The sequence below is a fragment of the Camellia sinensis genome, chromosome 12 (assembly GCF_055761805.1).
Source record: "Camellia sinensis isolate YWXY chromosome 12, ASM5576180v1, whole genome shotgun sequence".
NCBI lineage: Eukaryota > Viridiplantae > Streptophyta > Magnoliopsida > Ericales > Theaceae > Camellia > Camellia sinensis.
This window is the reverse complement of record NC_138972.1, coordinates 127,524,888-127,538,033: the sequence shown is the minus strand read 5'-3', so window position 1 is coordinate 127,538,033 and position 13,146 is coordinate 127,524,888. Positions and strand designations below refer to the sequence as shown.

Below are 13,146 nucleotides of genomic sequence, written 5' to 3'. Positions count from 1 at the left end.
TTTCGGTTTTTTTTTTGGTTTTATATTTTTAGTCTTTAGTGATTTTTTAAATATATTTATGTTAAATGTATTTAAAAAAAATTTAAAAATTTACTTAAAATATTTAAAAAGATTAGTAAAAATTAAAAAATAAAATAAAACAAACCAAAAAAACGAAAAAATAAATCTTATTAAAAAATTTATGAAAACTGAAATCAAACGAAATGAATAACACACTCTTCTAAAAACCCTCGAAACAAAACCAAACATGTCACCAAAGAGGATAAACCCTCCATTATCAACAAACCCGCCAAAATCGCATCCCAATCTCCAGAAAGAATAGCAGCACTCTCTCTCATATCAAAAATGTCCTCTCTCGACCTCTGCACATCTTCTCTCTCTAAAACTCTCTCTCTCCCCTCTCCCATATCCAGGGCTCCTCCCTCCTCTCTCTCTCCACCACCTCCTCGCTTCTCTCTCTTCAACCACTCCCATTCCCTTTCTGTCGGTACCGCCAACCACCACCGCCTCCTCAATCTTCTCCGCCGCGTTTCTCAGCCATCCGCCGGTGAACTCGCTGGCGAACATGACGACGCCGCTGAAGAAATTGAAGACTCCTCCGGCTGTGGTGATGAGGAGGAGGAGGTTGACGATGGAACTTATGCCATCGATGTGGAAGCGCTCGAAGAAGAAGCACGAGAGGCCGTTCGAGAGTACTCGCTTTCTTTGTCTCGCGAATTGAGAATCGGTACGTCTTATGAATAATAATGTAATACTGATAAAAACAAGTATAATATAGTGTGCATAGTTATGTACATCGGTGTATGTCTGTTAAATTTCTAGAGATTCTCTGGCTGGAATTATTGACGCGATAATGGCATGTTTATTCTGAATAATAGGAATTGTATGATGAATTATGTCAATACTGTTGAATTATTATCTTATAATAAAGATTGTGTTGCAGTTTAATTTTGTAATATGATAGGTCTTTCTCTTTTTCTCTTTCTGTTCAATTTTCTGTTTCGTTTTCCATGGTGACCTTAGGCTGCGTTTGCATTTAGGATTTGAGGGGAGGGGGATTTTTTGAGGGAAAGAAAAGGGAACATTAAAAAGGGTGTATAAAATTTTATCATCTGTTACCCCTTTTTAGTACCATGCTCTGCACTAAATTAATGTGATTTGGGATTTGCTTAGTGACTTTTTCTTGGGCTTATTTTCGTTTATTGTACTTTTTTTAAAATAAAAATAAATAAATAAAAAGGTTTAGATTTCTAGATTCAACTCGAATAAGACGAACTGATTTTTTTTTTTTAAATTACAAAAAAGACAAATAAAGAAAAACATAGTGTACTTTTTTGGCTTATTTCAATTTTTTATTGAATTTTTTCAAAAAAAATTTACTTTGGTAGATTCATCTTGTACACAGAACAAAAAAGTAAAAAAATTTGACATAATTAAAAAAATAAAATAAAAGTCACTAAAGACAAAAAGAAAAAATCGGAAAAAGCGGTGACTTTTTTAGGTGTTCCCAAACACCCTATTATTAGTCATAGGATGTTATTTGTAAATAGAAATAGGCTGCTTTTCAGTTAAACAAGCCTTTCTTCTTTTGGAGTTCTTCTTAATTGTTGTCCAGCTCTATTGATTTTCTGCATTTTCATTATTGTATGATTTCAGAAGATGAAACAAATATTCAGAAGGAAACTCGTGGAAGGCAGCTGAGGCGTAAGAGTACCATTAGAAATGTCAGTAAGCGTCTTTTCTAGGATCATTGTATATTAGTGGTTTATTTTCTTACTTTGATAATGGATTCTTGGTAATAGTAAATACAGTACAAGTGAAAATGATTTTAAATGCGCATACAAGTACACTAAAATAGGGTGAATGGTAATTGTGAAAAGTGGAAAATATATCAATGCTGACTGCATAATGAAGTTCTATTGTAAACAGTGAAAGAAATATCAACATCAACCATCATGTTGAAGTTTCAAAATTTAGAGGAATCAACACCTTATATGAAAATTGTGAAAAGCAACGAAAGTTAAATGGCACACAAGGAACTTTTGCATGGATATTCGTCAAACAGTAAGCTGAAGTGAAAGGGATATTTTGTGTTATTAAAAGGATGGAGTTTATGTAGTACCTCAATGGATGCAATACCATTATTATATGCTGAATCAATTAATTTAGCATCTATATATCTCTAACTCCATAAAAAATTTAGTTTATGCAGAACCGCAATGGATGCAATTTCAGTGATATATGCAAAATCAATTAATTTAGCGTCTATATATCTCAAACACCATTGAAATATTCATTCAACCGTTCAAATGATTCAATAGGGGTGAGCATGGTTCGGATTGGACCGGATTGGGGTAAAACCAAGACCAATCCGTTATCTATGGTTCCTGAAAAATTGGAACCAATCCAATCCGTTTAAATCATGGAACCAATCCGAACCAATCCATTTAAATACGGATTGGATCGGTTTAGGACCACGGATTCACATAATTAAATAACAAAAAAATATATATAACACTTTAATTTCATAAAAATATAAACATAGCGCTATATTAGTTCCACAATAGCAACATCTATTTCTATAATAGCGACATATTGTGCTAGAATTTAAACAATCATAAGAAAACTGGTTTCACCATAAGTATTTAGACAATTACAAATTAAAACTAAAAACTAACAAATAAAAAGTAATAAAAGAAGATATTATACGGTTTTAGGTTTGAGTTCAGATTTTATATTGAATAAGAGAAGATATTATGGGGGAGGATGTATAATAAAAATATATACTATTTGTATACGGTCCGGATCGGTTCCAATCTGGAACCGTGAGGTTCAATCCGGAACCAATCCGTGTACTACGGATTTTTAATTTTTCAATCTGGAACCGAACCACAGATTCAAAAAATCAATCCAAACCTATCGGATTGGACTGGACTGGATCGGATTACGGATTTCACAGATTCCTTGCTCAGCGCTAGATTCAACTAAATTGGGCTTTTTCTAACCATTCAAATGAATCATTTATCAAACCCCTTGTCCCACTTTACCTCTCTTTTTTGGTAAAGTGTGTTCATCTGTATATTTCTGAACACATCATTATATGCTGAAAGTTGGTTATTAGGATTTATTTGATGCAAGTAAACTGATCTTCTTTTAAATATTGTAACTTCATGACCTGCTTAGCATTCAAAAAGGTGAAAATAAAATTCTTTGCATGTGTGGTGGTGACTTACTTGAGCTTTAAAATTCCATCTGCAGATCCCTGATTGTCTTCTTCCAAAGGTTGCCATTGTTGGAAGGCCAAATGTTGGTAAATCAGCATTATTTAATCGGCTGGTTGGGGTATTTGATTATCAACATTGCACTTTTTTGTTTTCTATGAATGAACATACATTTAATTTTCTACGTTTAGCCCAAAAAAAAAAAAAAAAAAAAAAAATGGAACTTCGAAATTATTATTTTCAAAGTTCATGTTGTGAAAAAAAAAAAAAATCAATATAAATTTTCTGTTATTTTCTTCTATATATTTTATTGATACTTCGCAGGGTAACAAAGCAATTGTGGTGGATGAACCTGGGGTCACCAGGGATCGCTTGTACGGTAGATCCTTTTGGGGGGAATATGAATTTATGGTTGTTGATACCGGCGGTGTTCTATCAATCTCCAAGTCTCAGGCTGAGGTTATGGAAGAATTGGCCATCACGACAACCATTGGAATGGAGGGGATTCCACTTGCCACCAGGGAGGCAGCTGTTGCCAGGATGCCCTCAATGATTGAGAGACAAGCTGCTGTAGCTGTGGAGGAGTCTTCAGTCATTATATTTCTTGTTGATGGCCAGGTATATTACATTACTTATTTGGGTTGTCTGGACTTGATAGGCGATGTTTTTTTTTTCTTGGCGAAGAGATTTAATATTTTGTTTTTTTATTGGTTGCCAACAACTTATTCAGTGTAGAGTAATTAGTGGAAGAGATTTAATGTTTACACTGTGGGAGTCTTCATGGCTAGTAGAATATTAGTTAAATTGAGCTTCATGCATGTCTACTTGTTTTTTTAGAATAGCCTCAATCCAGACTTCCAACCTCAGTTTATAGGCCCATCACATGATATGGTGGCTGTAATGTTCAAAAACCATGAAATAGTAGGGGTTTAATGTCCCTTCAAATGTGCTCAACTGAACTTTGGTTTGTGAACTCTTTTTTCACATGTGATTCCTTGGACTCTTTTTTCTTACTTGTAGTAAACTTGCATTAAGATTATTAACATCTTTTGCCGGAAAGTGACACTAGCCATATGATAACAAGAGAATCTGTGTTTGTTGCCAGTTCACTAAGAAGTATCGACATCTTAGCAAGCATATAGCTTTTATTCAAGTTAAATGCAAAGTATGGGATTCAGTGTGCTCCCCTTTGAAAGGGGGTGGTGTGGGTATTTGCCACTCCTATAGCCTCTTTGATTAATTAGAGGCCCCACTGTCTTTGAACCCGTAACTGAATTCAAGCAATAATCTCTTTTTTTTTGTTCCTTCTTTTTTCTTTTTCTTACGTGAACTGCAACTTACACATCTGGAGTCTGCATTTTCCCTTTTATGTTGCCAAGTTTTTGTTTCCATAGTTGGATGAGCAAGTTCATTTGAATGGTGCAAAGACAATAAATTTTTTCAGGCAGGTCTAACAGCAGCTGATGTGGAAATAGCAGACTGGCTGCGGAAGAACTTCTCACACAAGTGTATCATTCTTGCTGTAAACAAGTGTGAATCTCCACGTAAAGGAATTATGCAAGCGTCAGAATTCTGGTCATTGGGGTTAGTTGTTTCCATTTGTTCTTTTATTGAAAGTTTGTGCTCTTCAATCAAAGTTTGTGAATGTATTTCTAAACAATATAAAATATTTACAAATAGTTTATGTAATATCATGAGAATATGATATATTTAAACTTACAGTGTTAGACTATATTAATCTTGTTGATCATATAGGTGAGGTCATGCTAATGTGGCTCTTAGCCACACAAGAACTTTTAAAAAAATGCTGTGTCCATGTCAGACAGAACCAACATTTTTATTTTTAAGACCCAGACATGCTTCAAATGCTTAAGGGACACCCAAGTTATTTTGTTCAAACTTGTAATGTGTTCTATGTGTGTCTAGGCTATAATAGAAGAAAACTAATGTAGAATTATATCTATTAATCCTTCCCCTTTTTAACTTTAGGAGTTAGTGTCTATGTTGCAATTTTTATTATCTTTGAATGAAATATTTATATATATGACATAAGAAATATATGAATTATAAATATTTTGGTCTATTCCACACACGTTTTTTAAATGGTCAAATCATCTTATTCGCATGGTGAATTTTCTGTGTGGGAAGTAATATCATGGATGTTGTGCGGGTTTTCTTATTTGCTAATATACGTAGCTAGAGGGTTTTTATTATTTGTTGCAACTTGTTGGTCATAAGAATAGTAGCTGTTGAAGGGTATTTGTAATATAAAATGCTGCACCTCAAAATTTCTTTTTGGTTGATCACCTAGGTTACAACCACTTCCTGTATCTGCTCTTTCGGGGACTGGAACGGGAGTGCTTCTCGATCTTGTTTGTTCGGGGCTGAGAAAAATCGAGGTATTTTGTTTCCAAAAATCAGCTTTTATTTTCATGAATTAAAAGCATTTCTTTGTTTAATGAATTGTACTTTTTGGCATTCTGATCTATATTATGAGGCTAGCACTATGATCAATTGTTTTGATTCTATATGTTTTATTAAAATCTGTTGCCTTCTGGAATAATATGAAATTGAGGTGAAGTATCAATGTGGCCCTATTGAGATATTTGATACATGCAAGTGGTTTCATTAGATCATACCAATGACCAAGCTGCATTTCAGTTATGTGGAGATGTAGGCATATTTTGTGTTCCCCAGTACATTTGGTCAACTTAAGTGGCTGTGTCTTGTAGTAGCTGTAAATCTAACTTTTAAGTTTATTGCCTCTAGTTTAATGTTTGCTTAATCATTTTCGCTTTGAGTCTCATCCTATTTAAAAAGCATCCATAATTGATAATTTAGCTTCTTCACAAACCAGGTGGGGGGATATTGCCTAAGTATTAATTCATTCAGCCCCTGTTGTAATTAGGAACCTGGTGCACTGGGCATGACCTTTATTTTTAATGTTCCTGTTAAATATGAAAGAGTTTTCATAGAAGTTTCAGAAATGGGTTCCATCAACTTGTTTACTTATTATGGCTAGGATTTTGGGTTAGCATGGAACTCTTGCTTGTCACTGGTCATACATTTGCAATTTTTCAGAGTTTGTTGTTTCATGATAATACACTTGATTTTTCTAATAGTCTTGATAAGTATGTATATCTTCTTTACTAATTTTTCTTTATTCCAGCGAATCCACAATAAACAGTTGTTATATTCATTGTGTTTATTCATAGGCTCCAGGGAATCTTGATGAAGAAACCTATGTTCCTGCAATTGCTATTGTTGGACGGCCAAATGTTGGTAAAAGTAGCATTTTGAACGCTTTAGTTGGAGAGGACAGAACAATTGTCAGTCCAATCAGTGGTACTACTCGTGATGCTATTGACACCGAATTTACTGCACCAGATGGCCAGGTTTGATAAGTTTGAAAATGCGAAGTGCTACTACTCAGAAGTTCATTGACTGCAATGAAAACATGATTTTATACTTAAGTTTTATATTTCCCCCCTTGTTTTGGCAGAAATTCCAGCTTATTGATACTGCTGGAATTAGAAGAAGGGCTGTAGTAGCTTCATCAGGTAGCACAACGGAGGCTTTATCTGTTAACCGAGCATTTCGTGCCGTTCGTCGTTCTGATGTTGTAGCACTTGTCATTGAAGCCATGGCCTGTATCACAGAACAGGTAATTTGTCTTCAGCTTTTATGTAGATAGAATGGTTCTTGAAAATGGGGCTCACTTAAAGTGTTTGGATTACTAGGGTAGAAGAGGGTGGGAGTGGGCTGGAGGCTGGAGCTGAAGGAAAATCTCTCTCTCTCTCTCTCTGTGAAAACTGAAACTGTGAAATATAACCCCTCAACTGCAATTTGATCTTGTCATGATGAGTCATAACAGGGTTGTGTATTTTATTTAAAGAAAATGGGTTGGATTTGAGTATTTTATTTATAATAAGTTTTCTGGAAATAAGATTTTAATCATTGTTGTCAAATCATGAATTGTTATATTCATTTTATTTAATATAATATATAATTCTATATGTTTATATACATATAAAAATACATACAATATTTAAAATAAAGTAAATTATCAATATCACTAAATTATACATATGTATATACATATAAAATTATGTATATCAATATAATTAATTAATCTCTTCTCTATACCTTCATAGTTTGGTGAAAAATGTCGTTGCTTCATGCGTTATGTAAACAAAAATAAAAATAGTACTAAATCGTGTGAATCACAATGAATCGTAGTGAATTGTATGATTCACTCTATTTCCAATTCAACAAAATGATTCGAATCGTTCTTGTTGAAACTTGTGTCAAATCATATGAATATAATCGTGAATTGTACGATTGTAACAACTATGATTTTAATATAACAAAGTTATTTTAGAATTGGAAGTAACTCTATAAAATTTAAAGTTACTAAAGGCCCAAGGCTTGAGCAACTCCTGTCAGATGCAAAAATGAAATGACAATGATTTGTCTGATGTATGGTGTCAATGTGCAATAACTGTTAATCCAATGAGTTTCTGGCTTCTCCTTCTCCTGCTGCTTCTTTTTTTTTAATATTATTTTACCAACAACTGTAGTTAAGTTTCATTGTTGTGTGTGAATTTTCTAGGATTGGAGGATTGCTGAAAGGATAGAAAGAGAGGGTAAGGGTTGCCTAATTGTAGTAAACAAGTGGGATACTATACCAAATAAAAATCAACAAACTGCGACATATTATGAGCATGATGTCAGGGATAAGCTCCGCATTCTTGGATGGGCACCTATTGTTTACTCAACTGCAATAGCTGGGCATAGCGTTGAGAAGTATGTTTATATCTGAGTGTATCTTTTTTATGCAGTATCATTTACAGTTAAAGTTGAATTATCCATAAAACTCCACGATCGTGTTGAAATCCTTACCTCATGGTATGGGTAAAAAACTAATCCATTACCCATAGTAGCTGGAAGAAAATATTTTCATGGGATGAAAGTTAATGAGAATAGTGTTGTGGTTGTGTTGCTACATTCTAAAACCCTTATTTATTGGCTATTAAGGGTCTTTGACTAGATTTTGACTTGACAATAGCCTTGAATAAAGCAACAAAAACAAGTTATTAAAAAAATTGCCTAAAACCTAGCAGCATCTCTCTCTTGCTTGAAAGAATTTGTTCTCTAGTTTTGAAAGTTGGACATGTAAAATCTTTATTACTTACACGCTCATATACTTCGATCTTCATGCAATGATAAATCTTTTGATTCTGACTTTGTACTTTGAACGTTCCACCATTTATAGCAACATCCATCCAATCAGTCCAACGGGTAAATAATCTATGATCAATCTTCTGATAAAGAAAAATAAAGTAGATAAGTTGACAAAAGCAAAATAAAAAGGATTGAATGGGTATCTCCATCACATTGTTTCAATGCAAGATTCAACGATGGATTGTTTAGGCTTGAGCTTCTTACAATGTTCTTGAGCATCTTGGAGTGGCAAGTCCCAGTTAAAAAGACTAGATTCTTGACTTTATCTGTAGTACTTGATCTTCTTGGTCCTTTTTACTAACAATTTTATTTTCAAATTTTTTTTAAAAAACTATTTGGGTGCAGGATCCTTGTTGCTGCTAGTATTGTTGAAAAGGAGAGATCAAGACGGCTAACAACTTCAATAATAAATCAAGTGGTACGAGAGGCTGTAGCTTTTAAATCACCTCCAAGGACCCGAGGTGGCAAGAGAGGACGTGTTTATTACTGCACTCAGGTACTATATGGTACTATAGATTTTGAAGCTTTGATTGTAAAAGTTTTTATGTGGCACATCTTTGATAAATCTGTATTTTTCTTGCAGTGGTTTCATAATTGTAATCCTTTTTTTCTAGTGCATTACTATAATATCAATCATGTAGAACAAATTTTTCTTCGGTCTACTGTTTTCTGAAGGCATGGAAAATTCAAGAGAAGCCCATTTTGCAAGTAATCAAATATTGTTCTTCCTTGTACCAATAATGGAGGTTTACAGGGCTCAAATCCCTTTTTGCAGGCAGCTATTAGGCCACCCACGTTTGTTTTCTTCGTGAATGATGCAAAACTTTTCCCAGAGACATACAGACGTTATATGGAGAAGCAACTGCGATCAGATGCTGGGTTTTCTGGGACACCTATTCGTCTCTTGTGGCGCAGCAGAAGAAAAATGACAAAAGATGACGGCCGGTATGAAGAGCTAATATTACCACAAGTCACTGATGGTCTTTTTCTTGATCATGCTGGTTTTTCTATTGGCATGATAATAGCATATATTACATGATTTAAAATGGAAGGAATAAGATGGAGAAATAGATATAGAAATATAGCAATAATTTTTTGATTCAAAGTTTGTCATCATCATCACCATCATCATCATCATCATCATCATAAAACAATATGTTATCTTTGTAACACAGTGGAACCTTGTTTGATCTGCATGTTAAAGAAGCATATCAGATTTCCAAAATTAAAAAAAAAAAATTGGAACACCTCCATGCTACCGCCTGAATTACTGGCATGGGGTGGGACTGACAGCCACAAGAGGGGTGGGGCCGACACTGTCTGTTTGGACATAGAAAAGAGTTGCAACTTGCAAGGGTGCCTTTGGCACATAATTTATTGTTTAATTGTTGTTAACTCCAAGAATGGTTTAATTGTTGTCTTTTTTTTGGTGGTTATACTGTTATCTTTTCTTATTTTCCCATTTTAGGTGACTCCCATTCTAGAATATCCAGTGTCACATTCACACGGTTATATAATTTTTTCGATATTCATCTAGAAAATTGTCCTACGTATATGACCTTTGTTGATTTATTTTCAGGCAGGGTTTCAACAACAAAAACACAAGCAAATCTCACATTGCGGGATAACAAATTGTCAATAATAGCTACATGAATCGATACGATGTTTTTGACATCTAAAACATCAGCTGGGATCGATATTTGTCCACGTATGGGAGCTTCATTTTCGTCTAGAAGTTGCCGAAACCAACCCACAGTATGAAAACTTCTGATTATCAGTCCTGAAGGGGAGATATGTGAGCTGCTGTTTATTGATAAAAATCTATTTGTTCTCCCTCTCTCTCTCTCTCTCTCTCTCTCTGTGTGATTATGAGTGACACAAGCTTTGCAAGAAACTAACCAATGATGTGTGGAAAGGTGAGAAAGATACTATACTTCAATTTTGATGATAATCTAGTTTATTTTTTCTTCAAGTTTTGGTCCCCAATTTTAATGATAATCTATCCATATATGTACTATCTATCTAACTAATAAATAAGCATCAAGGTGGTTGGAAGTTGTAAAATGATGTGAGGCATACCTTGTTTGGCTGTTCTTTTATGATATCTTTATTTTTCTAAAATATGAAGAAAAAAAAAATGTCGGTGGTTTTGTTATAACATGAATTTTTATTTAAGTGTAGTCTGGATATTTAATTTTTTTTAGATATTTTTATGGTTGAGTTTGATGGAGCCATTGAAGCTAGGGTTGATATAAATAAATGAGGAAATATCAAATTAGTGGGATAGTTAAAGATTATTTGCATTTTCATGGTGGTGTAATTTTACTGTGCATGATGCAAATCTTCCATGTGTATGGTGCAAGTTCTCACTGTATATCAAAGTTGTATCATATAAAAATTCATCTCTAGTACAATAGTTTCTTCATTGTCCCACTGATTTAAATCTTAAGCTTGCTTTTTGTTCTTCTAGTACACTGAATTATAACATATATGAGCACCCTTGTATTGTAAGATTGATATTTATCTTGAATAACTTCTAACTTTTTCTTTTTCCTTTTTGGTATTCCAATTTTATGTACAGTGTTTTTTTGGAAAGTCGGTAAAAAATCAGCTTCTAGCTTTTTACTAATTGTGAGTCACATCACTTCTCACATAACTTATCTACAAAAAGACAAAATAAACTTAAAAAAATTAAAAGTTAACTTTTTACTAACTTCTCTCATTTCAAGCCGAAGCTTCTCAACTTTTATGAATAACTTTTTCATTTATACGAGTTTTTTTTATATGTATCGTATCACTGTTAATATTTACTTGTATGTTGGGCGGCTTCATATGAATCCCATGTTATTGTCACCTTGTATCAACTAGTTTTTAATGAATTTCAAAAAAAATTAAATCTATTTTTTTAACATTTTGTCTCTTAAAAATATGAACAAATTATAAAACAATTTATTAAAAATGAAAATATATATAGAATATATATGTAATTTGGTTTTGTTTTTTCTATATTTATTTTAATTTTCTTAGAAAGATTTTGGGATTAAAAATAAAAAAAAAATAAAAAAAACATTTATAAGCTGTGGCAAAATGAAACTCTAATGCTATTTACTGTTGATCTCCTCCTTTAGGTCCCTTGCTTGCTAAAAATAAGCGGTTGGTACGCCTAATTTAAATAGATAAAAATAATATTAAATAATAATAAAATTAATATTATATGTATTATTCAAGTGGTAAGAATTATTATTTACACTACAGTTAGTTACCATTTATAATTAAACGAAAGTTGCCTATGTGCCATAAAGTTTCATTTGAAGTTTTGTTTTATTATTAAATTATCTCCAAAATATCAATTAGACCTAAAACTTTATTTTATTCAGGAATTTAATTGATATTTTGGGATAATTTAACGGTAAAATGAAATTTAAATAAAATTTTGGTATTACATTAGTAACTTCTATTTTATTATAAATTGCAATTGACGGTGAAGGAAAATTGATATATTTTTTTAAGAACCACAAAAACATGCAATTATTGTTTTGGAGTTTGCTTATTTTTTGCTCTTTTTTTTTTTATACTTATTTTCGCCTTTAATAAATTTTTTTCAAATTTTTCCAAAATGTTTTAAGGTTTTAAATTCAGCTTGGCAAAACAAACCGGGAAATTATAATTTTTTTTTTAAAGAAAATAAAAAAAAGTTTGAAAAGGCCTAAAAATGGTGGATTTTTTTTTACTTATTTTGTCTTTTTCAATTTTTTTTTTTAAACTCCAACAAAAAATGTTCTATTTAGATTTCTCTCGACAAGACATAGTAGAAAAGTAAAAAAAAATTGATATAATTTAAAAAAAAAATCACAAAAGACAAATATATATATATATATATATCGCTTTTTCAGGTGTTGCCAAAAGGGGACTCCAACAAAAATGAAAAAACTAAATACAAACTACAAAAAAAAAAAGTCAAAAAATCAAAAAAATCAAAAAAAAAAAGAAAAAAAGACACGGTTTGATAAGATCAAATATGCTCTCAAATGTGATATGGGACTTCAACCCAAAAATTGAAGGTCTACCTTAAGCATACAACCACCGGCACTAAGAGGATGTCATCCACCACCATTGCTACTCGAACTCCACCACTGCTAGACCTGTACTAGACGACTGACGCTCAAAAAATCCCAAATAGTAAAGAATAATGCTTGGGAGCACTAATTAGTGCCCCACTAATTAGGTAGCAGTGAGTCCCGCCATTAATAATGTAATGTTTTGGTCTTGGAGTTGTATTTTATTTTATTTTTTTTACTTTTTTAATGCATTAGTGCTATTAGTGGTGATATTTTTAGTGGGATGAATCATTGTTGAATAGTAAAAAAAAACATTGAAAATAATACCAAAAATCTATATAGGAATCAAAGAGAATATCGCAAAACCTCTAGTCGAAAAATTCTATTTCTATACACTTATTTACCTCTATACATATTATTTCTCAGTACACACATTTAATAATTTGATTATTAGTTATAGTTCTCATTCCACACACCAAATATTTCAATCATACGCTTTAACTTGTATCATTGTACACAAACTATCTCCACCCTCTGTCCACACACCTATTCAAAATTGTAGACCAACGGTTGACCCCAATTGAGGTTCTACACAGTGAAGACCCACCACCTCAACCCTCCAT

The 13,146-nt window shown here is 32.7% G+C and overlaps 1 protein-coding gene across 3 annotated transcripts; it reads left to right on the top strand.

Annotated features, from left to right (window-relative positions):
- Positions 1 to 200: 200 nt before the first annotated feature.
- Positions 201 to 10,529, top strand: EMB2738 (GTP-binding family protein). Of its 3 annotated transcripts, none has more exons than XM_082897649.1 (12): positions 201 to 727; positions 1,657 to 1,724; positions 3,259 to 3,342; positions 3,546 to 3,839; positions 4,666 to 4,805; positions 5,533 to 5,620; positions 6,437 to 6,616; positions 6,724 to 6,885; positions 7,834 to 8,027; positions 8,811 to 8,961; positions 9,241 to 9,410; positions 10,049 to 10,529. In XM_082897649.1, the coding sequence occupies exons 1-12, from the start codon at positions 346 to 348 to the stop codon at positions 10,116 to 10,118; spliced, it is 1,983 nt and encodes a 660-aa protein (XP_082753775.1). In that variant the 5' UTR covers positions 201 to 345; the 3' UTR covers positions 10,119 to 10,529. The 3 variants fall into 3 exon arrangements, with proteins under 3 accessions (XP_082753775.1, XP_028062138.2, XP_028062136.2); XM_028206337.2 differs by having other exon boundaries at positions 253 to 727; positions 10,045 to 10,529; XM_028206335.2 differs by having other exon boundaries at positions 253 to 727; positions 9,241 to 9,445; positions 10,045 to 10,437.
- Positions 10,530 to 13,146: the final 2,617 nt, after the last annotated feature.